Here is a 27,653-nt window from a genome sequence, read left to right as displayed (position 1 = left end):
TCTGGGATGTACAGCTATTCCTCTGTTTCTCCACCCCTCCCTCCCTCTTTTGTTCATTTATAATGACACCCCATCCTCCCTTCACACCCCTTCATCTCCTCCTCCTTCCTCCTGCCATCACTGGCAGAGAAAGGGGAGGCAGTGTAAATACCATAGACGATCTGGAGCATATGTGTGCGTCTCTCTGGAGGCCAACCAACACCTGATCATCAGACCCTCTTTCCATCCATCTCTCTTTCGCTCTTGTTTCATTTGCCTCGTCCTTGCTCTCCTCCCCCTCTCTTTTTTTTTTACACTTGTCTCCCCTCTCCTCATTTCCTCCTGTCCAAATTCATCTCCCTCCAAGTTCCCTCTCCACCCCCACCACCTCTTCTCCCCCCTCATTCCCCGCTGTTTATCTCTACCGCTGCTCCCTCCCAGTGCAGTGCATTTAACCACTTTGTTCCCCTTTAAGATAAAGATAATTAAATCAGCAGCTAAATGAGAGAGAGTGTGTGCTGCTGGCGTCACCATGCAGCACTTTGATGTTCTATTTCAGTGCGATAGTATCAACATCAACTCATCAGTCCCAAACTACTGTTGCACACATTCACACACAATCTCACATAATATATGCACAATTCATGCATTCACACCCCACGTTCCACCCACTACCTCCATCCTCCTCACCCTACTCTTACAGTATGCACAAAGACAGATTCGACACGCTGAGCTCTACTGTCTTAGGTCTTATTTCCTGTCATCCAACCACAGCATTCTTTACTGTTGATCTCACCCACTTCTCTTCCTTCTTTCCTTCCCTCTCCAGACCTCTCCATCTCTCTCTTTTCTAATCTTATGCCTCTCTCCCTCTCTCTCCCCCGCCTCCTTCCTCCCGATCACCAGGTTGCTAGGCAACTGTGCTCCATTGATCTAGAGGAGCACGATGACAAGCTCCCATAACTGTCATGCAAACACACACACACACACACACACACACACAAAGGCACACACATGAACACACACATAGTTATTGGAGATGTCTAGTAGCACCTTTTAGAATGAAGGCGTCCTCGCTTATCTGATAAGGACAAGGAATGGGAGGAGAGAAGGAGGAGGGACAGAGTGATACAAATGACAGAAGAAGAGGAGGAGGAGGAGGAGGAGGGAATGGCTCTTTATGTTGCTTACCTACTCACACCCTCCCTCTCCCGTCTCCATTCTCATTCCCCATTTTTTCCCTCAGCTTTTCCATGTAACTCTTGCCATCGATGGAAAACAATTACCTTCCTTGGTGGCCTGGCTAAATTTCCAATCTGACCCATCACGCAGTCATGGCCACCTCATCATCGCAAACTACAAACTGGTTCCATTCCATTTGCGACTCCACTTCAGCACTTATCACACGCATTGTCACAATAAAATGAAACAAAAGAGGAGATGGTGGGTGAAAGAAGGGGAGGCAGAGTCATAAGTGGTAATAGGGCCAAGGCTGTGGTGCAAAATGGATGACTTTTTATTTACAGATGATGCAAATGTCAATATGTGTCTAAATACTTTAGACTGAAATATTGCATAAGGGTGGTGTCAGGTTTAGTGATGCATTTGTTCACCATATAATAAATATCTGACCCTGGGAAGGATAACTTAAGACTGTCAGACATGTAAATGTGAAGCTACAGTTGTGGACTGTTTGATTAGTGTAGCTTAGCATAATACCTTTAGCTTATATTAATAACTTGGCTCAGTTCAAACTATAAAGTATGGTAAAAGTATGAAAAATAAAAAAAAGCCTAAGCAGTACCTCTAAAGCTCACAAATTAACACATTATATTTTTGTTTATTTAAATTGTACAAAGGCAAAGGGTAAAGACAAGATTTGTAAAACTAAAAATTTCTGTATCTGGATATTTTACAGTTTTTTCCAGCCAGCTAATGGAGTGGGGGAGCATTAAGATAAGCTAAGCCAAGCTAACAATCTGGCCTTAGCTTCATATTTACATGTATGACAGTCTATCTACTCTCACATAAGAGTGATGCTTCTGATTTAAGTCTTGGCAAAGAAGCAAAGAATTGTATTTTCCAAAACTGGACAACTAAATTGCTTCAGGAGTTTTGTGTCTGTTGGAGCCACAGTTCTGCTATAACGAGAATGTAAAATATGGTCAACATTGCAAACCATTCAAATGATATTCAGTTAGATCAGTGAAAGGCTAATTGCCTCTGTTTCTCATCATTATAGTCAGCAATTAGTCATTTTAAAATACCATAAGCCAGAAGCACTCATTTGAAGAGAAGACATACAATCCTATGTCCTATCAACCAACATTCATATCAAAGACTGGATGAGAGATCATTTACACCGTGTGATGAATGAGCAGGTGATTTAGTTTTGTGGAGTTTTTTGTATCAAATATATACACGTACAAGAAACACTTACTATATGCACTTCTTTCTGCTCCATTATTTCAGAAATCGCTTGTTGCATAATCTTTTTTTCTCAGTCCTAGTTAAGAATGGTAGAAAATAAAATGAGGCTCTTCACAAGGCTGAGGGAGAGAAAGAGGAGCGAGTCATTAAGATAAAGACCTTGTGGAGCATTAGAAAAAAAAAGACTAAAAGCAGGATCTAAGGATGAAAAACAACTCATGGACAAATTAACATTTTGACCTCGTGGTGGCGCTAAAGGAAGAGAAGGGGAATAATGTAATAACCAATCATCCTGAGGGGGACATGGGCGTCTTTTTGTGCCAGTCGTTTTTGCAGGATAAGTGAAGGTTTAGACCTGCTGGTTTGATATCAGGAAAAGTCACAGGATTACAAAAGTCATGTGCATTCATCCTCTGGGGAACATGAATTTCTTGACAAAATTTCACAGCGGGATTTTATTTATTTATTCATTTATTTCTACTGCCGTAGTTGTTTCGTATAGGACTGCAGCTCACTGTTTTCATTATGGATTAATCTGCTGATTATTTTTTTTTTCCATTAATCACTTTTCAAACTGTGCAATATATATTAATATATTATTAAAAATCTAATTCATTAATTCAAAGGAAAAGAAGCAGATCTTCACATTGAAGAAGCCGAACACATGACATGTTTTTATATGAAAAATGATTATCAAAATAGATGCTAATTAATATCTGTCAATTGATTAATATTTAGGAATCTTCATATGTTTTGTGAGACAAAATTGTCAAAAAGTACAGCATGTCCCCCCTGACATAAGGAGTAGACAAGAACGTATTTAAGTGATGTAAAAGTACCTTAGGTTTGTACTGATAATGTACTTGAGTAAATCTACCACAGCAAATAACTTAACCTGAAAATTAGTAACTGACATAACTTTTGAGCTTTGGAGCTCTAAAACCGTTGCATGACCGCGGGTCAGCTTAAAAACAACAGAGATGATAATATTTACAGCAAAACTAGAGAGAAAAGGAAAATGTTCTTTTCTGTGTCAACCAGCAGAGAGTCTGTCAAGTGTCCAGAGCAAAATGTTCTGTCTCCAGCCAGAATGACAGACTCCCTTTCATCACATCAAATCACCTGCCAAGCCGAACATATTCATTGACAGCACAATTTTTCTTCGTCAGCTCCACACTATTCTGAGCTTCTAAATTCAACACATCGTTAAGATCAGAAAAAGAACGAACTGGAGAAAGAAAGAAAGAAAACTTTCATGAATCTCAAGTCTCTTACACCTCTTCATCTCAGTTCTCCTCCCCCACTCCAGTTCTGTCTCTGACTTCAGTAGAGACTCCAACAGCTTTATGCTGGCTCTTCTCCAGCAATTATCTGGTTGGTTCCACTCTGACGCAACCCAGACTCCACTCATCATCTTCTTCGTCATCAGCTGCTGCTTTCTCAGTGAAAGCGAGACTCCCTCTCTGACATCAACTCCTACTCATCTCCAGAATCGGCATCAGCCCTAGCTTTGCTCGACTTTTTCTCTGGCAGCCATTCAATCTCAGCTCCATCTCCTCTCTGGCCTTTTGGCCATGTTGGCGCCAATACTGGTTCTGCTCTGATATAGCTGTGACTTCACTTTGGCCCTGACTCCATTTTGACTTGAAGCCAGCTGTCCACCAGCTCTGGCTTTGGCTCTTAAACCTCAGAATCAAGACTGTTCTCTGTCCACTCCAAAAGCTATTCTAGCACAGAGGAAAGTCTTTATTTTCTGTCAAAAGTTCTGCCTAAGATAACAGTCTATTACAGGATCAGATTTAAGCCATACTAGCAGGATGCAGTGAACCATAATTGTGTGACTGACTGACAGGCTAATGTCAGTGTTGATTTGTCAGTCAGTTGAGCGCTTTGGCCCAGAGCGAAATAACCTGAAAAGACGAAATGAAGTTTTGTTGAGATATTGATGGGTTCCAGACAACAGACAGATATTCTTGTTTCAAAGAAGATCTTGGCGACCCCTCCTGACTTTTGTCTAATGCCACCATCAGGTCAACATTTAAATTTGTCCAGTGTTTTGATTTATGATCAAATACTTGTAAAACAAATTACATTCCCATCAGCCTCAGCTGCACTGTGTTTAGTGCTCCTTGGGTAATATTAGCCTGCTAATATGCTAAACTAATATGGTGAACATGGAAAACATTACATGAGCTTGACATCAGCATGTTTGCATTGTCATTGTGATAATGTTAGCATGCTGACTAAGTACAGCGTCACAGACCTTATTTTCTTTCCAAAGTCCTTTCTGAATAGTAAAGTGCCCTGCAGCCTATTTCAGGGTCACTTTATCTCCACCAAGCCCTTGCAGAGAATACCACTCAAATGTGGAATAATTGTCATTGCTGCTCGAGGACTGCTATCACTCCAAATTCTGTAGAGCCAACTTTAGCTGGCATAATGTCTATTGAATATGAAGGGCTCAGGCAGGCACAGGTACGTGGTCTAAGTTTTGACCATAGCAGAAACTCATTTTGAATGGTCATGGTCATTCTCTTTAAAAAGCACATGTGAGCTGCTCATTTAAATGAGACATTCTATAAAACATTTCTTTGGAAAAATAAAAGCATCCAGGGTTTGGCTGAGTTTTGTTGTGCCAACCCTTACTGTTGTCATGTTTTCATCTGTTGCTTTTATTTGTCATTGTTTATTGACAGTGATTTTTTTTAGTATTGTTATTTATTGTTTTTGATGTACAGTGACACTGAATGATTTGAAGGGTGCCTGTAAATAACATGCGTCGTTATTGTTATTGCAGTTGCACCATAACTGCTGCCTCTTCTCTGCAGTTTGTTCTTAAATGAAGTAGATTTACATTTTTACATCCCACACATTCTGTGTGTCACTACAAATTGTGCCGTGGAGTCTGCCACAAATTCTGTTGTTCCGATAGATGAACAGTCCTGCAGCCAGGAAAGCCAAAGGGGGTCCCTTCTGGTCATTCTCCTTAACACAGCATGGTTCTCACTCAAACAAGCTGATAAAGTTATAGACTTTGGTTAAGCTTGAGGAAGCTTTAGAGTATTAGTTTCCATTGCAGCGACTGGACTTAAGCCTTATTTGTACCAATTTTGGGGAAAATATCCCCTCAGTGATGTCAGTTCCAAGTGAGGAATGTTCATCTCTGTAGCCACTCACCACAAGCTGGAGGAATAAAAATACAAGTTGGATGATTAAACACTTAATAAAATTTTTCTAAGGTTACAATGACCCCAATTTAGATATTTGATTTATCTAACTTGGTAAATTAAATGAGGAAAAAGTGTTTAATTGCACTGCTGACAGAGGTTTTACTGTTTGATATCAGTCAATGAGAGAACGTAGCCTGTGGTTCATTATTATAAAACAAATTAAGATCAGCAGTAATCTAATTTAGGTATAAAAAAAGGGTAATTTTTGGGGGGAAAATGAATTACATGGATATTGCTCTCTTCTTAGTGGTGCAGAAAACCAAACAGAAGAGTCCACATTGCCTCTGCCTCTTTTATTTTATTGTCAGAATCTCTGTCAAACAAGTGGTGGCTTTTGTCTTCAACTTTGTGACAAAATTCTGAATATACGTATTAACTGAAGCCTCTGCCATCACGGACGGCAAATGTTGGCTTTTGTTGCTTTATCGTTTGCAAAACTTTCTTTGTTTTATCATCATTTCAATTATGACACCGACAGTGTTTGAAGACAAGAAGAATATCAGTCACGCCGATGAGAATACGATTCTCATTCTATTAGTCCAAGTCAATGCTTGTGCTTGTCCAACATTTTTTGTAAATGAGGTTTTTGCAGATCCAGTGTAAAAGCTGAGCCAAAATAGATAATATTGACTCGCTAATAATGACTTTCTTATCTTACAGTCCGTCACGTCATCATTATTAGTTGTTCTACTCGGAACAGAATCACATTCTCAGGCAACAGTGCTGATAGATGTGGCTGCTTTCACTGAGCCTGCATGCGATCCTGTGAGAGAAATCTCAAGAGTCACATGAGCAGTTCAGGATCAAACAGTCTGAGACCTCAGAGCCCAAAATGGCTCACTCATCTCTGCTCTCTACATATAGCACACTTTTATAGCTCACTTGGCCAGTTTCTCACCACGGCTGCCGAGACAGAGTCAGAGGTTCAAGAGCTTTTTTTTGTGTGCAAGCACAGCTGCTAGAGTGAGTCGATATGGAGGAGACCTTTGGATGAATTTTGTAGACCTCAGTTACTGTAGGAGAACAACCAAACATTGGAGGTTAGTTATACTATCTTGCAGGTGGATGATGGAAAAAAAAAACCAAATTCTGCTAACTGAAAAAAATCTCTTTTTGAAGCACAACCAGAAAGGAAGGAGTGGGTTAAGGAGATACAGACCATGCAGGCTTTTTACAAGGATGGGCTGAAATAAAGAAACTCACTAAGAGCAATAACATGGAGTGTTAAGTGAGAAAGCGTGGGGCAGAGTTTCTTATCATCTTCTCTATTGGCTGGGATAAACAAACTGAAGAAGGTGCTGAATGTTCCATTCAGTGATATACAAATGTAACTTGGCTAAAGAGGAGAAAATAGAAAGGACTGCAAGAAGAAGACAGAGATTGTTTTGGTCTCAACGTGAACAGCCTGGACAGACACAAAAAGATTTAGTATTGTGCTTACACAAGTTTGTAGTACTCGCAAGCAACAGATTTTTTTAAAAAAAGTGGTGTTGTAGTGGTTGTAATCGATGTAGCAGAAGCTGCAATATCAGGATTGTTTTCCCTCATGCCTGGTAAATGGACAAATACTCCATTTAACACAATTATTCGATTTAGTCTGATTATCCTGTTGATAGAGTGACTCTTTTGATTACATCAGGAATAACAAGTGGATTAATAAAGATTTAATCTGAACGTTTGAAGTCATTGCTTATGGTCTGTATTAGAGCTGAGAGCCTCAGACCGGTGGTAAAAACAAAATATTGTTCTTGGCGATAGGAGTAGACACACCAACACATTTTTTTCTCCAGAAGTTGCTACTCCCATTCATTCCTCTTTAGTTATCTTCATATTTACTGCAACATCTTTATTATCCATCTTCCAAACAAGAGATAACAAAATTTGCCAATTTCACCCACTGCAAAGCAAATAAAACACATCCCTCATCATAAAACTGTTTTTCTTTATCTGCACAGGAGACTTTTTATATTTCCCAAATTTTTTAATGTTACTTCTCATCATAATAAAATACATATGCCAGAAATAGAAGAAAAAAATCTTCCCGAAGAATACATCCCCATCAAACAGAAATACTGCAACAAAGTTAAGCCAAGATGACAGAGATAACAATAATGTGCACATATAGTTTAAGACATTTTTCAGAAGGAATTACCTCTTAAGTACACTTGTGTGTAGCTCTGTAGAGGTTTCTAGTCCCGCACCCGTCAAAAATGAGTTTTTCTTCTTGATCCTACAGCTGAATATTTGAGCTTCACTGTGTGCAGAGTCCAACATTACAAGGCTGCTTTCGCGTCCACTGCTGGAACTTTAAATTTTCTGTGTGCTCATTGAAAAATTATTAAGAAACCAGCCAACAAGCATAAGTTGTGACATCACTAAGTGTTTGGAAGCCAATCCTGATCCAATATTCAACAAACACACATGGTATTGTGCAAACTGCCAGTGCACATATCTGAAGCAGAAGACATCTTGTGTCTGGCAGCTAAACTTGTGAAATATTGACATAAAGTATACACAGAACATATTCATATATTCTGAAATGAAGGAGAAGGAAAAGGTGCCGTCTTAAAGATTTTAATGTGCTAATTATACATTTTATTTGCAATATCTACGTCAAACACACATTAGAGCATTATCATGTCTGAATACATGTGTGAGGAGATCTTTCATACAAGTAGCATATAATTTTCACAGCTAACATAAACTATTGGAAACTGCCACATTTACAGTGCAAACCGCATGCTTTAGTTTACAGTAATTAGGCAGCACTTTAGAGTGTAAAAAACAAGAAGAATTCGTTTTGAGCTGGTGATCTCAGGTCCATTTTCAGGTACACTTCAAACTCACACATTTATCCACCTGAGAGCTGATATTTAGGCTGCTGCTGTCAGTCAGTGAGCAGCTTCACTGCAACAGGTTTGGCTCTGAACAAGGGTATTCCTGTCGTAGATGCTTTCTCTTTCTCCAACTCAAAACACCAAGTGAAGTAAAACGTCTGCTGACTGCGTTCTCTTAGAGGAAGCAAAATGACATTACAGGTCAGACTGTTGCCGTCCACGTTGTTTGGTTTGGGATCAGTGCTCTCACAGCATACATGCAGAACATGTTATTTGGGAGAGCATGTAATGATGCACTTAGGGAGATAGAAACTCAGCACCCCCTGGTGTTAGGAGGGAATCCCTGTGTTATCTGTCCGAGTTCAAGTTTTAACAAATGCAAAGGCGCAAGCAGACACTAATTGAAAATAAATTAAGTTGTGCATGTAGCCTACAAGAAGATATTGAAAAGGACACATCAATCAATGGATCATTTAGATAATAGAAATAACAAGTGTTTCTGCGCCTTCTTTTACCGCAGTCGGACAAGGTCGCATCAACACGTTTATTTTTTTTAATTAATGTGTTATTTTTTTATATGACAACTGCAGAAGGATTGGCAGTGCAAGGTGGAAAAAACTCTTTGTGGCTCGACAGAATATTTATGATTTTAAACTTACTGATATAAACATAAGATATTTTTTTAACATAACATAAACAGTCTAAAGCCCTGTGTGGTTGTTTGGATGTCAGGGCCATTGGCTAACTGAAATGAAAACCTATTTCCAAAGCAAACAAGGATTTATCAGTTGTGACTGAACAGATGTTAGTTTGACAGGCTTTTGCTTTGCTCGGACCATTTCCTCAGACTGATAGAGCCCAAAACACCCGGAAAAGCTGCGTGGTTTCAAAATAATAGAGAGAGCTAATGGACATGTCTGTTATGATACGGCTTAGGTTCCCAAAATAAAATACAAACAGGTAAAATCGTTTTGTGACGGGCTGGCTAGAACTCCTCTAAATACTTAATGCATCAAAAAGGGAGGCTCAGCAATTTCACAAATTTGCGGTTTATTCTGAAAGCGGTTGAGCGGAAATAGACGTTTTTACAAAGTCACGATGATTTGACAATACAGCCCTGAAGGCAGGTTCTTAATGGTCGCGTTTTACTTTAGTTACTCTACAGCAGAGGCACATGTCAATCATTATGATGTCATTGTCGTTTTAAAGTAGCTGTCAAACTAAAACATAACCAGTTAGTCCAGCTCGCACCCGTCCTTCCAGTCGCTCCGCTATTACAGTCTGGACGTTTTATCATGTGGGTTTTCGGTTATGGGTCTCTCATATGGAAAGTGGATTTTCCTTATGAGGAAAAAAGAATAGGATACATTAAAGGGTTCAGCCGTCGGTTTTGGCAGGGCAGTACCGACCACCGAGGAGTACCGGGGAAGGTGAGTGTTGTCCAATGTTATTAGCATTAGCTTGCTAATTCATAACAGAGCAGCAGCAATAACGACTGATGCAATGTTGTCGTGCTGAGTTTGAGCTTCTGTGGGACTCTGAAGCGTTACCATATGGAGCAAGAAGAGTCGAGTCCCTCTTGTCGGTGTGTTTAATATCTAATTTGCTACCTCATGTCATTGACAAGTTGATGGATTTTAGTTAGCAATACCTGTGTGAACAGAGGAACAAATTGGACGTTGTTAATTTATTATATAATATATAAAATATCACATTTGGCCTATGGCCATTAAAAAATGAGTGTCTGGTTTTACACCAACACTGTTACTACCAGCTTATAGACTTCAGTACAAAAGTTACTGCATTTAAGGAAAGTCTTTGTATGTTGGCATTCAAGTAGATCCACAAGACATTTTTCATCTTTTAAAAATGAGTTAGACCTCACACAGCAGCTCATTGTGGTGATAGACTTATAGACCTTAAAAATCTAAAATCTGGTCTAGCATAGTCTGTTTTGTTGACCTCTAAATATTATGTCTTTCTAGTTTTTATTATAAAAGGCGTACATTATCCCACTTGGTATCACTGCTCTGTATGTTTCTGCCGCTGTTCCAAAGTGGTTTTTCCTCCATTTGTGTCCTTTACAGCCTGGCCGGGTCGTGACACTGGTGGAGGACCCTGAGGTAAGAAATACCCGTCCTGAACCGAAACATACACTACTTTGTAATACAGCTGCATCTAACGATTCATTTAATTCTCTTTGCTACTTTGCCAGTTACTTTGATCCATTAATTGTTTGAACTATATAATGAATGGAAAAAATCTGAAGAGATCTTGTTTTGACTGATCAACACTCACACAAACCCCAATTTAGTCAGTTTACTGTAATATGAAGCAAATAGTTGCAGTAAATAGTCATATTGGAGGGCCTGGGACCACCTAAAAGATGATTTGATTAGTACTGTTTTAGGTAAATTTTATGTTCGATGATCAGTAAATCAGCTTATCATTTCTGCATCAGGGTCGGAGTTTTTATTTAAAAATGACTTAAATGCTCACCAAACTAGTTGCCGATTCATTCTACATGACTTAATGAGCTAATTTTTGCATCTTAAATGCAAAAGGACCAAAAACAATCAGGTGTGCTAAAGTAAGATGCACAAACTTAATTCACAAGGTGGACATCCCATCAAAACTGATATACATTTTTAATGACATTAATTAAATTTGACATATTGCTCATAAATGGTACGATTTAATGGGAAGACAGATTGTGTTCAGCGGAAAAAAAACCAAAATCACATTTAATTCACACAGTAACAATAGATTACAAACATGGAAGGATCGTAATTGACCCCCCCTTGTTTTTATAACTTTATCATTGGGTGTAATTAATAGGCTAACAAATAACCATGGAAGTGAACAGCAAGATTTTTAAAATGAGATTCCACTTAAAAGAACACGTCAGTTATATTTGCTCACACCTTGTTTTTCTGAGCTGTATGGTAAGCATAAACGTGCATATTTTATTTACTGGCATACATGTGTGACATCAGACAAAGAAACACTCTCAACAGGGTGAGCAAGGGTGTGTACTGCACAGGAGATTAGATGGGATCTCGTACAGCTGAAACAAAGGGTAGGACAGCATATTGTATTCTGACCTTGAATGAGAGAAAATTTGTTGCAGCTGATGGGAAAGAGATAAAGGGATAGCGAGCGTGTCCCGTAAGGTAGCAAGAACACGGTAAGCATCATGAAAACGTGTATTTAGAGGTGACTGATGATTATCTTCTAAATTTACTGATAAGGTTAACATAAAGCTTTCATCATCTTTCCACAGCAGTGGACAAAAGATTATTTTGCCAAATCTTTGCTCAGTTCATCAATTACAGCTGGAATTGATAACACTGGAGGAACCAGCAAGAGCGAGTTAGATTTTGAACGCATCCAAACATAAAAATTCCAGGCTCTTCCTTCAGGTCTCCTGCCAAAGTCAAGCCCAAACACGTGATCGAACAAATGCCAGACTACTGTAGGTCTTGTGAATGTACTTCAGTCTGAAAAGGCTTGAGGTAACATGAGAGGCTTTATCCTGACATCATTGTTTCTGTTAGAAACAGTGACAAGCTCACTCTGCATTTCTGTCCTACAAATGTCACAGCTACTTTTCTCTTCAGGGGTGCGTTTGGGGTGTTGCCTACAAGCTGCCGACAGGCCGGGAGCAGGAAGTGAAGGACTACCTCGACCACCGAGAAAAAGGTGGCTATCAGGTCATCACAGTGACCTTTCACCCCCGTCCACCGCTCACTCCACCGCCCAACCAGACGCTGCTCTACATTGGCTCTCAGGACAATCCAAACTACCTCGGCCCCGCCCCTCTGGAGGAGATAGCCAACCAGATCATCAGCTCTACTGGTCCAAGCGGGCAAAACATAGAGTACCTGTTTCAGCTGGCTGATGCTGTGAGGAAAATTCTGCCGGAGGACTCAGACACACACCTGTTTTCTCTAGAAACTTTGGTGAAGGAAATACTGCGAATGGGTAGAAACACTGACACACTCAAACAGGTTGATTGTAATTTTAAAAAATAAAACCTGATCAAAGAGGCTGCATTTGTTAAATGATCTCAGGGTTTAAGGTACACATGGGGCCAGTTAGGATTTTTGTCACGCACAGTAGATATGTTGGCAAGGTTTGTTTTTATCCGTCCTGTAGGAACTATTGTCTTCCTACCTGACTGCCCTGCATCACCGCACAGAGAGGAAAAATGCACCTGCTCATAGGTGAGAGGCTCGTGCTCATGACAGGGGATGTAAACTTTAAACGTGGCTTCATCAGCTCAGCTGTGACCTAAGCTAGCGTAATTAACATAGTTAGCTAGCCTCCCAGCCACGATTAGATGCACTCTTCCTTCTGCGTGGTGATTCGTAAAGAAAATAGTTCCTACACAAAACAGCTGGTCTGTGGATCATCGAGTAAGTGGGTCATTATTTCTGCAAAAAAAGACATCGCTCTTGAGTTTTTCGGCACTTTGAGCACCACAAATGAAGTGTTATACTTGAAAGAGGGCAGACATCTCTTCAGACTAAATAGTACTGTACGTTTGAGAAAAGATGTGTATGTATTATTGATTTTTGTCCCTGAAAAAGACATCATTGTAACTGTTTCTGAAGATGCTCCTTTGGTACATGATCTCCCATCTCTTCCTGATATAAAAACCGAATTTCAAGACCAGAATCATCATCATCATGCTTCTGTAAACACACTATCGCCCAGTGTACAACTGCACAAGTACACCACATGGCTTAGACTGAACCTATCAGCTCTGCTTTTCCCTCATTCTGCCGGCATATGTGTCTCAGCACAGTGAACGTATCAAAGACTGCATCCGAAAAAAAAATAATGCAGAATAAAAATGGTGACAGCTCTCTCTGCGGTCCTGTCTTCCTTAAACACACACGGTTGCTTCCAGTGTTTATTGGCTTCAGTTTGTGCCAGCATCTGTACAACATAATATGCTCTGCTCAAAGCAGTGCAGAGAGAAACGTCTATATTTGAGGTTTGTCTCGGTGCAGAACATAATCTGCTGAGGACAGTTGGGTGATTCGGATGTATGCATGTAACCTGCAGGTATTTTACATCATCAGTCGACACATTCACTCCACCTCTCTAGAATAAAATACATATCACTTTACAAATGATGCAGCGAATTTATTTAACATGACAGTCTCAGTGTTGAGCTATTGAATAATACAAGAGAATGAACTGTATACAAATATGATAAAATGTTAAAGAACGTTATACATTTTATTACTTATTATATATATATAATCTTGTATTATATTCATTTATATTAAATTGTTTATATCAACGTCATTATCATACAATCCTTGCTGCTGTAACAGTAAATTTCCCCATAATGGGATTAATAAAGGATTATCTTGTATAGTGTTAGTATTAGACACGTCATGACATTCGATTACATTATAACTGTGCCATTGGTTTTTATAGTATTCAGTACTGTTAATGTAATTTTATATATTAATTCTACATATTTGTCATATTTTTTGTATTTATTTAAATGAATAGGCAATTTGTCATGTACTATTTCAGAAATCTTTTGAAAACAGGTAGACAGAAACAATGTAATGAGAAACAGTGATATGAAAAAGTACAGAAGTTCATGACACATGGGGAAAATCAGTGGTTGGATGTACTGTTCAGCAACAACAATAATAATAATAAAAAAATACACCTGAGGGGTTGTTATCTTGAAAGTAAAGTGGCCACCTTTGGGGCTGTTGAGCTGCTTGGCGAAACAGAATAAACACACCAAGTAAGTTAAATATTTGAAACTGTTTATCCCAGGACTGCTGTTCTGTGGGGTTTACTGAAGGCCAACATTGGCACGTGAGGTTCCAGAGGCAGGGCTCTCAGCCACTGAAACAACATCAGACGTCGTTTTAAACGGGCTGCACGGAGGGCTGGAGTTCGCAACAGTTTTAAAAGGTGTAGTTATTTTCTGCGGTGCCGGTCGGTCAGCCTGTAGAACACCTGGCAAGGCAGCCGGCCACTCAGGCGTAGTAACAGGGGGACACGAGCAGGTCCGTGAGCACGAGCAGCTGGTCATCAGTGAAGCACTGCCGGTGCTCCTGCCAGTTATCGTGGTGAGTGCGCCTGAACTCCGACAGGGTCTTCTTCACCGTCATCTTGGGACAAAAAAGACATTATCAAGTTGCTGTTAAAGAATGACAAACATGCATACGTGACCAGCACAGGCACTTTTTAAAGTTTATTACAAAGGAAGCACTGGCGGAATGTAACTAAAAGTATAATTACTCAAGTAATAATTCTTTCCATCCCAAAAAAGTCCAGACCTCAGACCTCCATTATTTAAAACAAATGTATAAATCACTGACAAAAACATTTACTATACATCATGATAATGGAGTAAATACTAATTAAATAGTCCCACCTTGCCTTCTTTTCCAGCATTTAGAGACAAACTTAGGAAATTTAACGACATCAGATTTTAGCAGCCGTTCCTATTTTTGATCATGTGTACATCAGAATATTTCAGTCATAAGTTCTTAAATAATCATCGCATGCACGGTGCAGTTAAAAAAGAGTAAATGATTATTTAACTTACCAGTGCAGCTACAGATCTTTAGCTTGTAGATAAGCCAGATGCGTTTGTTTCGTAACATATAACATATAAACACTAAGATATTCTCATTCATTCATTTTCCGCTTATCCGAGCTGTTTTCAATTCCCTTTTTATTCCGAACTTGAGTGGCTGTTCATCAGGCTCCTGAAAGATTGAGCAGAGCTCCTGCTCCTGGAGAATGATGATGTTCCATCACTGAAGTGGAACGAGTCCAGTTTAAAGTTGTGTGTTTGTGTCTCAGAATCAGGACATTTCTATTAAACCGAGCAGTAAACTCCTGCAGTAAAGAGGATGTTGATTGTTCTTTCCGTTGGTTCATTTGTTTTGAGGGGAGAAGAAAGTTAAGAGCTGACAAAAGCCTTTTTGATAACAGCCACTATCTATTCTTATAAACAAAGCTACCCTCAGGTTTAAGTGTGGAACTGCACCAAGGATGAATATGATTTGCTAAATAAATAGTTGCTATTTGAACGAAAAAACAAAGCGAATGCCACTCGCTGATCTGGATCCGTCAGCAGCTGACAATCCTTCCACCAACGGTCTCATTTGTTTACATGGATTAAAAACTAATGAGGTAACTGTAATTTATTGATGTTAAAATGCCACTTATAACAATTTAAATACGCAGTGTAGAAATTATTTAAAGTGAAACAAGTCTGGAATGAAAAGTAAGTGTGGTTCAACAAGGACAAAAAAACAGCGAATTAAACTGTTGATCACCATAACCAGGGATGTATTCATGACTTAAACATCAAGTTCATTCATTTTACATTGTGGTTTTCAAACAAAATTATTAGATTATGTTTTAAGGAAGAAATGAGGAGCCTCTAGTCTGGCAACCAGAGCAGATTCTGACTACAGATTAATCTGCCTGAAGACACCAAATAGCATAGCCCTTATTATTCTGCACAAAACTTGTACAACTATTCATTTCAGTAGCTTTCGTAACAGACTGAGTGATTCATCAGCTTGCAGATATATATATTATATATATTTTAACCGTATTCCATGGCTTTCTCCTTGTCATCTCTTTCACTTTGCAACAGGAGAAGCGCTAAATTATCATCATCATTGGCTCTCCATCGCTTTAATGTATTATTCAAACTCTGCACTACGGATTACATTGTATGTCTTCTTCATGCCTGAAGTAAGGCCAAAGACACAATTTTCTCCTCAATTGGACAATGAAATTGTATTCTTTCAGCTCATGAAGTGTTGAGCTAAATGTTTGTATGTGCATGTGTGTGTACTTGTGTGTGTACCTCAATAGGCTGTGGGTCATTGAGATGGTCACTCAGGTCCATCAGTATCTGAGGCATCCAGTCTGGGACGTCGTAGGGGCTCGACAGGATGCACGCACTGAGGCCGAGAACTCCAGCATGGCGCCGCACCAAGTCTGTGTGTGCCCGTGCACATGCACACACACACACACATGCACACACAAATGGAGAGTTAAAATGGGCTGTAGAATTTCAAGGTTCACAATTCCTCTGGGATAAGAAAGGGTAATAGGGCAAGTATTACTGTGATTGCCTCACCAGGTGATTGTGATGTGCACGTGTGTGTGTGTGTGTGTGTGTGTGTGTGTACCTGTGGAGGCCAGCTCTCCTCTGGCCCTGGGGAGGCAAGTCTGACTCAGCGTCTGGAGCTGTGTCTGCAGACTGGAGTCCAGAGGGAAGAACTGGCACTGCAGTAAACCACTGAGGGTGGTGCCTGCCATGTCCCTCACCTACCGAGAGAAAGAGGACGGGGGGTACAGAGGGGAAGGAGGGGTGGAACGAGGGGAGAGAGGGACAGAAAGGAGAGGAAGAATTTGATTTTTTTTTTTTTTAAAAAAAGAGAACTGTGAATATCGGAACCAACAAATAAAGGATGCGACAGAGAGCACCAGGCAGTTTTAGGACGAGAAACGCATACACAATTTATTAAAAGAGGAGAGTGCAAGGAGATCGGGGAAAAGCGAGACACACGGGACAGAGATGAGCCGAGGAGGAGGGGGAGGAGATAGATGCTGAGTTGAGCTGAGGTAAAATTCACTTGCAGAACATCACTGCCTTCCTGCATCACTTTGCATAAATTATGAATAAGCACTGAGTGACGGTGAATGCATTCAAATAGACAATGATGCAAAGACACCACTTTTCACCAGCTGTGTGCTTGCAGATTTTACAAAATATTAAGAGAGGCAACTGGTTTTGTGAGTTAGACAATCTGGGTGAAGCCCCGTGCTTATTGATTTTCCCTTGTACATGCAGATCAATGGAAAGAGATGAGCTCAAAAAGGTTTTTAAAGCAGGACGACAAGGGAGTGCACAAAAGATGATGTAACCCAATATTAGCAGAGACAATGCATCACTACTAACGCTGGTTTTATTGCACTCAATAAATAGACATGCATAATTAATTAACAACAGTTAGTCAATATTAATAGTCAAGACAAATATGCTTTTCCAAATTACAATTTAGGAACTAGATTGACTTTTGATATTATATTTAGATCACTTAAATTATAGGCAGCTACATAGGAGCGAAATGGCCGTGCTTTATCAACTTCCCTGTAACCACAGAAGAGAAAATAAATTAAGAGGCCAGCAGTGAGGTGGAGAGTTATTTTTAAGCAATATCTGTGACTAGAAAAGAGGAATTAAGATTTAGTGTGGAGAGACTAGGGGACAATAAGTGGCCATTTATAATCTGTGACAATTATACCTTACAGAGGGCGGCGATGGCTGTATTAAAACAGCATTTTCTGCCTTTTTGTGTGTACACTACCTCAAGCTGTTCATCAAGCAGCAGCTGGATCACCAACTTTCGGATGCGGAGCACCTCGGCAGGCACACTGAGCAGAGTAAACAAGTTGTAGAAAACCATGATCTGCAGGTAGGTCAGAACTGAGAAGCGAGCATGCCATGACCTGCTGCCTGCCATCTAGAGAGATGTGGGAGAGAAAAAGAGAGCAAGAGAAGACAGAAAAGGGTTACAGTTTGTATAGAGCGCCTTAGATGATGCTTTTATTTGTCTCGTGCAAACAAAGCATTATATTGTATACACGTGATTCACTCTGTATTCAGGTATCTTGTGAGAACAAAATTATTTTGTATTAGTTCACATGGAAAGAGCAAGAGTTACATTTACTAAAGTAAGTGTGGTAATTGTAATCGTATGAATAAAAGTACTAAAGTTTTAGCATCATAATATACTTGACGCATGAAAAGTTGAAGTGCTCATTATGCAGAATGGCTCACTTGAAAAAAATTATTTCTAGTCTACGATTCTAATCACTGATGCATTAATGTGTTTAGCATCACCTTAATGTTTTACCAGTTAAGGTGAAGCTCATTTTAATTATTTTATACACTGCTGGGTAGTTTCATCCATAATAATACATCATTCTTTATTATCTGATTTATACTTTATTAATAACTTCAATCTGCAAAGCAACTAGCAACTAAATCTGTAAGGCAATTGTAGTGGAGTAAAAAGTACAGGAGCCTATTTGCCTCTGAAATGTAGCATGATGCTCACCATGTTAATCATCTTCATTTAGCCAGTTTGCATTACACACGCAGAAGGGCAAAAACAGCTCCCTCCATCTTTACACTAAGCTAAGCTAAGCCATGCTAGGCGTCAGCTTGTATGATCGGTGGCCTCTTTCAAATCGCTTCACAAAACACATCTTGAAAAAAAAAAATTAAATAAATAAAATCTTTTTTATTGAAGCTAGCATCTTATCTTGTCTTATCTGAGTTACCGTCGATACCTTAAAATACTGTCAGGTGTTTGATTCAATATTATTGAGTCATTTATTTTTGTCTGCCTCATTATTATTATCATTATTATTATTATTCTTAGCCACCATCAAATATGAAACTGAAAACGTAATGCTTAAATATTCAGGGAGCACTGGAGTTGTTTCTCAGCAGGGGTGTCACTAACATACACAACCCACAGCCGAAAAATACTGTGAGCATTACAAAGTAAGCAAATTAAAATAGCACAGGTTGTTTTTAGTCCAGCAACACCTCGGGCAGCATTAGGCTTGGAACACTGACAGCAGGCAGGTGGGGCGCTTGTGTATGTGTGTCTGTTTGCATATTACCTCTTCCAGCGCTGCCAGAACCAGAGGGATGTGCTCAGGATACAGCAAGCCCTGGGACATGAGAGAGAGACACGTGCGCGCATCCTGCTTCATCTCATCATAGTTCTCATCAATCTCCACCGGGGCAATCTGCAGGGAGAGAGTAACAGAGAGAGAGATGGAGGGAGGTAGGAAGACACAGAACTACGCACCGTTTTGAGTAAATGAAGAGAGAAATTGAGTTTAATGGGCAAGTAAGATTGAGTGGGTAATAATGCTGTGCCGGAACCTGTGTGTGTGTGTGTGTGTGTGTGTGTGTGTGTTGTTACCTTGAAGAGGAGAGGGAGGAGCTGTAGTTGCTGCTGAACAGGAGTGGTGAAAGTTCGCCCTGCGCTCACCATCAACCATTTCAACACTGCAAATGGCACACACACACACACACACACACAGAGGAGATTTTGGGTTGCTGCCAAGCAATAAAAACAACAGACTTGGTGCTGTGACCTTACTGCAATGCTCTGCTAATAAAACACAATCTATCATGATTTAGTAGCTAATGATTTGGATAATTTCATGACCAGATATTTATCTGAATAATGCATATCAGAGTAGTAACAGAAACTGAAAGAGCAACAATGCACAAAAGACAAGGAATAATCTTGAATTTCCCTTGGGATCAATAAAGTATCTATCTATCTATAAGATCTAAATTCAGTCTATAGTACACAGGTACTCCACAACTAAAAACTGAAAGCAGGTGCTAATAAATCAGAAATCTCACTTGATAACAAAATCCAGCACAAATCACTGCAGTATGTTGTCTGTACAAATGTTAATATTAGAGACACCCTCCCAAATACTGAGTGAGACTTCTTTCTGTAACTGTTTTTTGAGAGGCATGAACACACACACCCAAGAAATTCTCCTTCGTCTCCACTTTGCTGCCTTTTAAAGTGGATTTAAAAGGTGAAATCAATCAATAAGGGATCACAGCTTTTAGCTTGTATCAGCTGACTTCAGTGTGTCAATCTATCTGTCCTGATACACACACACCTCTCTCTCTCTCTCTCTCTCTCTCTCTGTCTGTCCTTGGCCTTACACCATGCCCATCCACCACACAGTTTACAAGCTTGCATCCATGTTCTGACCCGTCTTGAGCAGTTTGACAGCCTGGGTGCGCTCGTCTGTCTCCTGGGTGTTCTCCTCGTGGACGTGGTTGTGGATCTCTGGCTCCGATGTGAGGGGCTTGAGGCGCTCTAGGACCCGGGTGACGAACTCCGCCACGTGGGGGGAGGATGTGGGCTGGGTGTTGGGCAGGGCCACGTCTATCATGAAGATATAGGTCAGGACACTGGAGAGAGAGGGGTGAGGGAGGAGAGGTGGGACGGAGGAAGATGGAGGGGCGAGAGGAAAAGAAACAAAGAAAAGGAAGCAGTTGAGACAGATACGGAGACAAGGAAGCTTAAAAGTGAACAGCCCAAACAGTGCAGACAAACTAATTAGATTCACCTACTTAACCATGATTACATAATCCAGAGGAGATAATTCAGTACCTTCCAATGCGCTCCCTGACGTTCTTATACACCTGGGTGAGTTTGGGCTCCAGGTAAGCCAGCAGCCTGTGCAGCAGCTCAGAGACTCTCCACTGCTGCTGGGCCAGACCTCCCTGAAGCACATACAGCAAACTGACAGAGACAGAGACAGAGAGGGAGGGGGGATTGAGAGAGGGAGGGGGGCAGTCAGCGTGCTATTGTCAGCTCAGCATACGTCAGCTCAAGTTACTACTGCATCCTGAAATCAGATACCTCTGAAACAAATTGTAGATGACATAAACACGTACTCTGTGCATATAGTTATTCACACACATGAACACACACACACACACACACACACAAACATGCACATACCTGGCGTCCCTAAACGAGCCGCCTTCTCCACTCAGCGGGCTCTCCATCAGCATCTCAAACAGCCAGTGGAGTTTTCTGGGGTCTCTGCCCTCCTATTGGACAGCAGCCAGTGCAAAATAGACACTAAGACACTGCACACATTCCTACTTTTATTTCCTTTTACTTACTATGGATGGTTGTTTATACAAATATATATCTTTTACATTTTACTGACCTATTACGCAAAAGCTACGCATCAATTTGCCAAGCAGATGACTATAAGTCAGCAGTGCAACTAAAATTGAACGACACACGCATGTACGGTATGTTTAAGAGAGGAGCAAATCCGTCTAAACTGATTTCAAACAAATTTGAAGTCCTTGTTGATCCAGCAGGGATTACAGTAAATGTCATCCTCCTGTGAAGAGCACAGATTTGGAAAATCCTCTGATAATAGTGAAGAGACAAAGAGGGGAAAAAAATGCACTGCTGATTGATGAGACTATGACGCTACAGCTTCGCCAGCATCTCTGTGAGCCTGTGCAATGGCTTATTATGAGAATCTCAGTTTAGCATGTTAGCATGCAAACATCTGCTGATTAGAGCTAATCACAAAATACAGCTGAAGCTGAGGGGAATATCACTGGTTTTGCAGGTATTTCTTTATTAGGTAAAACACCGGACAAATGAAAAGCTTGGCCCGATGATGGAACTAGAGTGAAAACCAGGTTTCACTGAAGTCATGGGTAACATCTGACCGCAATCAGCTGAAGGGCTGTTGAGATATTTCAGTCTGGACCAAAGTGGTGACAGACTGACACTGAGGAGCCTAAAGCCATGTTAGTGATATAAAGTAATAATAATAATAAGAAAAATAAATAAATAAAGAGTGTTTGTGCTGCAGATGGTGTTTTCAAAATCTAATTTTCACCCAAATGTTTGTTTTATTGATTTTCATTTTTTCCGAAAAATCTGGTCTTCAACATTTTTTTAATCTGAAAAATATACAGACAAGCTCCCAGTTTTCTTTATTGAGCTCTAAGCTATGCTGTACGTGGGCTGAATTTGTATGCAGGTGAGCAGCTCACGCAGGCAGTGGCGATGCAGGTGCCCCAGTCAGTATAGGTTTCCACTGTGATGTTAGTTAATGCCGTCCTGATCAAAGGGCACAAAACCTTCCACAGACTGTCCACCTGCACGCACACACACACACAGTAATGAAAGTTTTTATTAATATTGACTTTTCTTATCAAAAAGTAGTGCAGCGTGTATATTTGTTGCTATGGGTGAGAGTGTGTGGGTGGGTGTGTGTGTGTGTCTCTAGTACCTTGCTGAAACTCCAGTGTTTGCTGCCTCTGATTAGTCCTGCAGTAATCTCACACACACAGCGCTGGGAGCTCTCATGGGGGTCGCCGGCCAGCTGCTCAAGGTGAGGCCATAGTAACGGCAGAAACGTGTCACCGTAGTTGCGAAAAAGCCCCTGTCAATCAAATGTGAGGGTGAGGGTTTGGTCGCTGTGAGGGAACCAAGATCCTTTTTTAAAACCACAGAAGTACAGAATGCAGTCATTCATTTGACGTAAGTAAGCTGTCAGCTGCCTGACAGAGAACAATGAATCACAGCAGCTGATGACACAAATTCCAGAAGTTCAATTCATCCTTGGCTCATGGCGGTAAACTATGTTACTTCTTTCTAAAAGGTTTGCCAGATCGATTGAGACTCAGTGTTTAAATTGCACCTTGAAGAGACAGAAGCGTCGGGGGTTGAAGCTGTCTTTTCCTTTCCGATCCTCCAGAGAGAGAAACTCTATAAGCTGGTCAATAAATTCTGGGTCCGAGAAATATTCAAAGATGATCTTTTCACCCTGAGCGACACACAAACAAACGACACATGTAATAATAGTAATACTGGAGCATCAGTGAGAGATTTCGTGTGTGGTACAGCAGGAACAAGTACCTCACTCATCTCTTCATATTGCAGGCCATCTTTTGGATTTTCCGAAGCTGCGTGGATCATCATTTCACTGAGAGGAGAGGGAGACAAAGGAGAGGCTGCTGTGATTTATAGATAGCAACAAAAAGAAAAAATATGGGCAGACGCATACTGTCTTCAAATAAGCGGCAAGGATAAATGCATGATTAAAAAAAGTCAGTTAGTCAGCATGCCGTCTGCACGCCAAGACAGTCGGCCAGCCCTCCACCTATTCATCAGTTCTTCTATCTAGGCCAGGCAGAAAGTCATTCAGTCAGCCTTATCTGGGCCAGGCCATGACAGGAAGTCAGTTCAACATCCCGCTAGTTATCCAGCCACCCAGATCAGTCATCCAGCACTTAGTCGGACATAAAGTTAGCCACAAAGCCGAGCATCAAACAAGAAGACAGTTAAGTCAATCAGCTATTTAAGCTCCATCCAACCAAGCAGTTAATCAGCCTTCCAGTTTCTAAGTCCACCACTTAAGCACTCAGTCATTCTTCTTTACCTTGGCCACGAGTAGTAGCCCCAGTGTGTTTTCTCCACATATGACTGAGAATCCCACTGTTCCTGACTTAGAGGTAGGTTGTTGCTGTCGTACTGCAGCCAGCGATTCCCCTCACGATCCCCAACACACACGTCCAGATCCTCTATGCCACCTAAGCACACATGCAAACACAAAGCACAACATGAAAGGTCCTGAACACACACACATAAGCATGTTTTGACTCTTATTTGTTTGGTGAAAAACAAAAGAAAAACAAAATTTTCCAATTTCAATTAGTTTGTTACAACAGTCTTCACACTGATGCAATGACATGGGCCTACTCAATCCACAACTGATTCTGAGTCAGCTGTGACAACGAAAATGACAGCGTTTTCCAACAAGAACTAAATGGAAGCGTTGTATACTGCATCTGATTGTGACTGTGTGTTTGTGTGCTCATACTCACTGATATCCGATGGCTTTACAGTCACTTTCTTTCTTGGTCGTTTTAGCTGCTTCAGGATACCGGCCATCGCTGAGATCGCCACCTATGGGACAGAAAGATTATACAGAAGTAAAGTAGAGCCACAAATGATGCAATAAAAGGCTGGAATATGCAGTGGTCTCAGTTTCACATGATTGCATTGCTGCTACTTTCAACCGTACTGTTACTTAGTTTTGGGCCACTCACACTTGCATTTCACACAGAACTTTTTGGGACTTGCTTATCTGTTACCATTATTATATTCTCTGTATTGTTGTGCCCCCCTGGTGTGTACACAGTACACTCAAAAAGGCAGTGCGCACACTAAAAAATGCTTAGTTGTCCCAAAATGCAAAGTAAAAATGAAGCAGAGCTGGAAAAAAAAATATAGATAAAGTGCAGGTAGTGCTGAGAGCTCTAGAAAGATCTTGAAAATTAAAAAATAAGCATGAAATCTTTAGAAGGACATTTTGCTTTTTCCTTTAATTGGGAGTGACAATTCCCAGTTTGCCTGACATCCAAGGGTGCACTTCAGAAACAGTAACACATGGTGTCTTCTTGTACGCCAAGCGCATGTGATGTGCGCTCCATGTTACATGTAAAGAACCACAAAACAAGCTTTGAGCCGCCACAGCTCCATCCTTTACTCCACCATAATCGGTTTACCTTTCATCCACATAGGCAACCACCGACGACAGACGGACAGCACATACACACCTTTCGTATGCTGAGGGAGTCATGTATTAGGCCCTGCGTGAAGTACAGGACGGCGTCGGGCGGCAGCGGGTGATCTTCTCTCAGCTGGAGTGACAACAAATCTGTGGCCATGTGCTCAAACTTCCAGGGCCTGAAAAACAAGGAGTCACACAAGCAACACTGTTGAATTAAATAATAAGTGATTCTGTACTGAAAAGAAGGGTCTTTTCATAAATTTTTTGCCAAGTCTCTGCTCTGAAAATGATCTATTTTCCATTTTTGATTAGAACTTTTTTGATTTACATGCTGAGATCACTGTCTTGAGGCTGTAAGCGAATGCATTAGTAATTTAAGTACAGAATATATTACATAACTTGTCTCATATATTCCAATGTTTTTTTTTTTTTTTTATTTACAAATGTAGGAAGTGCATATAACACACAAACAGGAAACAGAGAAAACCTACAGGTCTCTGTCCTCCAGGCAGTCCAAGAGATCATTAACCAGCTTCTCATACTTCCTGTGCAAAAGAAACAGAAATGTTAGACAGTATTACTACTTCTACCCCTACATGCATTACTGGTCATAAAAGTAAATAATACATGCTAGCTTTTCTGCAGCCTTGAGAGGAACTAAGACGGGATTAAAACTAAATGAATGACTCAACAACACCAACTTTATTTAAGTTTATATTCTTGCCTGGCAGCAACCACATTTCTGATTCGCTGACGTTGGAGGCCTTCTTTGAGCTCCTCTATGGATGGGGCGTCGAAACAAGGTGCCGGACTTTCAGACTGCGTGATACGATTGGCTACCTCTATACATCCTTCAGTTACCTGCAGGAGTGTAGGTGAACAAAAGGGAGCAATGACTAAAGAAAAAAAGACCATATGAGGGCAGCATATTGACTGCTAACAAACATGTTCCTCACAGTAAAATAGATCCCAATGGTGTCGTGCAGGCGATGGATCCTGTCAATGATGTCGTCAAGCAGTCGACCGATGGAGGGCTTCTCCAGGGACATCGTAGGCGACAGGCCACAGCGGACCAAAGCAGGCCACACCTCCCCAACACTGTCCCAGTCCCTCGCACTGGCCAGAGAAACGCTACTGTACACACCCAGCAGGCAATAGAGAGCACCCTGAACACACACATAAGGACACTGTGAACTGTGTATGGCAGCATCTAAAGCACTGGACCCATAAAATACTGTTTAGTTGTTTATAAAAGCATTTAGGCTGTAATCTGTCAAATACTTCATTTCCACAAGACCAGTTACAAAGCCAAGAAATCAGGCGGAAACTCGACCGTTCTCGTTCGCACGCTGTGTGAAGGGAAACGTCGCAACACGCACTACAAACTCACTACTGTGAATTTTGTCCCAGTCTCCTGCTAGTATTTCCGCCTATTCCACCAACTTCCTAAAATATTTCACTCTGTGAGTTGCAAGTCAGGATCAAGCTCCTGATTGGATCATTTTCTAAACCATCTGATTGTCCAGCCAAGACTCTGCAGCCCCAACAAGGCAAAGCAGGTCTGTCGAATGTGTCCTGCTCTGCATTTCTCCTGTAAAATTAGAAACACTGTTTGAAAGTTCAAACAATAAATCATAAGTCTCACTTTTGTGTGGCTTGAATATTTATGTTTTGTTACAGTAAGCAAATAAACAGGCAGCATTAGAAGAGGAAATATCAATATAATCTTAAACACATTTTTTCCCTTATAAGACCAGGGCTAAATAACCACTTCAGGCTGCTTTTTACTCGATAAAATATTAAAGATAACTATACAAGGACAAAAAAATGAAATTTGGAAAGGTCAGATTACATTTATTAAAGCAAAAGCTGAGCGTTTAACAAATTAGTTTGTTTCCAATAGAAGGCTTTTCCAGGGTTTTGTTGCCCTGACACCCTCAGTGTGCATTCTAGTCTCTAGTGTATACGCCATTAAAACGAGCAGTAAAGCGTTCAAATCAGGCCTGAACCCCCTGGTAACCAATGCAGGGGGGGTATATGACCATGAAACACACAGAAGACACCCTGAGCGATAACTGTGTTATACTGAGCCACACTACAGTATGTGTACAAGTGTTTTTCAGTGTTTGTGTCTGTGTGTGTGTTACCTTAAACTGCTGCTGTGTGCCAGCAGTGTGTTGTGGTGACAGCAGCTGCAGGATTCGGGGAATCAGGTCCCTGTAGGAGAAGCTATAGGTTCCCAGTGTGGCTATCAGCACATTCTGGGCTCTGCTGCGTACCTGCAAGGACACACACACACGTAAACAGATGTACATGCATACATTATCAATTAATTTCTATTTCACTAGAGATATTTGAATTAATAGCGTCAGGTAAATTGGAACCAACAGATGTTCTGACTGAATTCTTCTTGTTAATTTGTCCTGTGTGTGGTGTGACTTTTACCTGGCTGTAAGTGCTGGTAGACAGCAGCAGCAGATCAGAGAGCAGCTCGTGATGAACCACTTTATATTCACTGCCCTCGACCACCAGCTTCCTCATCTACTCACACAGAAATGCAATTTTCAAATATCATTTTAAACACCAACAGTGAGAATACAGAATACATTTTATTCCGCATGCATGTGTCTGCAGTTACATCTGTGACCCTGCACAAGGCATGTGTTGTTAAACTAACCTCATGCTGAAGCAGAACCCGGTCAATGAGCAGGGCCCTAATGTGCTGCTTTTTCCCATGAAGCTGCAGAAGGAAAGACGGCACACTCAAATCACCCTGCAACTGACTCACTGAAACTGACAACAATCGGCTGCCTTGTTGTCCAACTCACCCTGTCTTCCATGGACTTCTTGACAAGAGTGAAGCTTTTCCAGCGTGAGTCAAACTCCTTCTTGTGAGTGCCATGGAACAACATAAGGTCACTGATGATCTGCAGACAGACAGACAAGGTGCGCTGTGAGACCTTTGCGAGCCTACCACAGTGCAGAATAA

The 27,653-nt window shown here is 40.8% G+C and overlaps 2 protein-coding genes across 2 annotated transcripts in view; one reads left to right on the top strand and one right to left on the bottom strand.

The window, feature by feature from the left end:
• Positions 1–9,545: 9,545 nt before the first annotated feature.
• chac2 (ChaC, cation transport regulator homolog 2 (E. coli)) lies at positions 9,546–13,347 on the top strand. The gene is made up of 3 exons (XM_046377973.1): positions 9,546–9,906; positions 10,564–10,599; positions 12,097–13,347. The coding sequence occupies exons 1-3, from the start codon at positions 9,772–9,774 to the stop codon at positions 12,508–12,510; spliced, it is 585 nt and encodes a 194-aa protein (XP_046233929.1). The 5' UTR covers positions 9,546–9,771; the 3' UTR covers positions 12,511–13,347.
• Positions 13,348–13,615: 268 nt separating this feature from the next.
• LOC124052912 (proteasome activator complex subunit 4B-like) overlaps positions 13,616–27,653 on the bottom strand; it is a 30,771-nt gene continuing 16,733 nt past the window's right edge. The window contains exons 25-47 of the mRNA XM_046377696.1: positions 27,493–27,591; positions 27,342–27,404; positions 27,110–27,205; positions 26,812–26,943; positions 25,621–25,830; positions 25,389–25,525; positions 25,156–25,209; positions 24,711–24,840; positions 23,976–24,057; positions 23,531–23,681; positions 23,008–23,074; positions 22,790–22,915; positions 22,379–22,531; positions 22,140–22,244; positions 21,073–21,164; positions 20,719–20,850; positions 20,314–20,516; positions 19,495–19,580; positions 19,187–19,315; positions 17,860–18,015; positions 16,678–16,816; positions 16,350–16,483; positions 13,616–14,628 (exon numbers count right to left, since the gene is read on the bottom strand). Of these exons, the coding sequence (XP_046233652.1) occupies positions 14,494–14,628; positions 16,350–16,483; positions 16,678–16,816; positions 17,860–18,015; positions 19,187–19,315; positions 19,495–19,580; positions 20,314–20,516; positions 20,719–20,850; positions 21,073–21,164; positions 22,140–22,244; positions 22,379–22,531; positions 22,790–22,915; positions 23,008–23,074; positions 23,531–23,681; positions 23,976–24,057; positions 24,711–24,840; positions 25,156–25,209; positions 25,389–25,525; positions 25,621–25,830; positions 26,812–26,943; positions 27,110–27,205; positions 27,342–27,404; positions 27,493–27,591 (2,811 nt within the window). The 3' untranslated portion in view covers positions 13,616–14,493. The remainder of the gene's footprint in view (positions 14,629–16,349; positions 16,484–16,677; positions 16,817–17,859; positions 18,016–19,186; positions 19,316–19,494; positions 19,581–20,313; positions 20,517–20,718; positions 20,851–21,072; positions 21,165–22,139; positions 22,245–22,378; positions 22,532–22,789; positions 22,916–23,007; positions 23,075–23,530; positions 23,682–23,975; positions 24,058–24,710; positions 24,841–25,155; positions 25,210–25,388; positions 25,526–25,620; positions 25,831–26,811; positions 26,944–27,109; positions 27,206–27,341; positions 27,405–27,492; positions 27,592–27,653) is intronic.

The sequence above is a fragment of the Scatophagus argus genome, chromosome 21 (genome assembly GCF_020382885.2).
Source record: "Scatophagus argus isolate fScaArg1 chromosome 21, fScaArg1.pri, whole genome shotgun sequence".
Classification (NCBI taxonomy): domain Eukaryota; kingdom Metazoa; phylum Chordata; class Actinopteri; family Scatophagidae; genus Scatophagus; species Scatophagus argus.
Note: the sequence above shows the minus strand (reverse complement) of the source record. Positions and strands in the feature narration are given on the sequence as shown.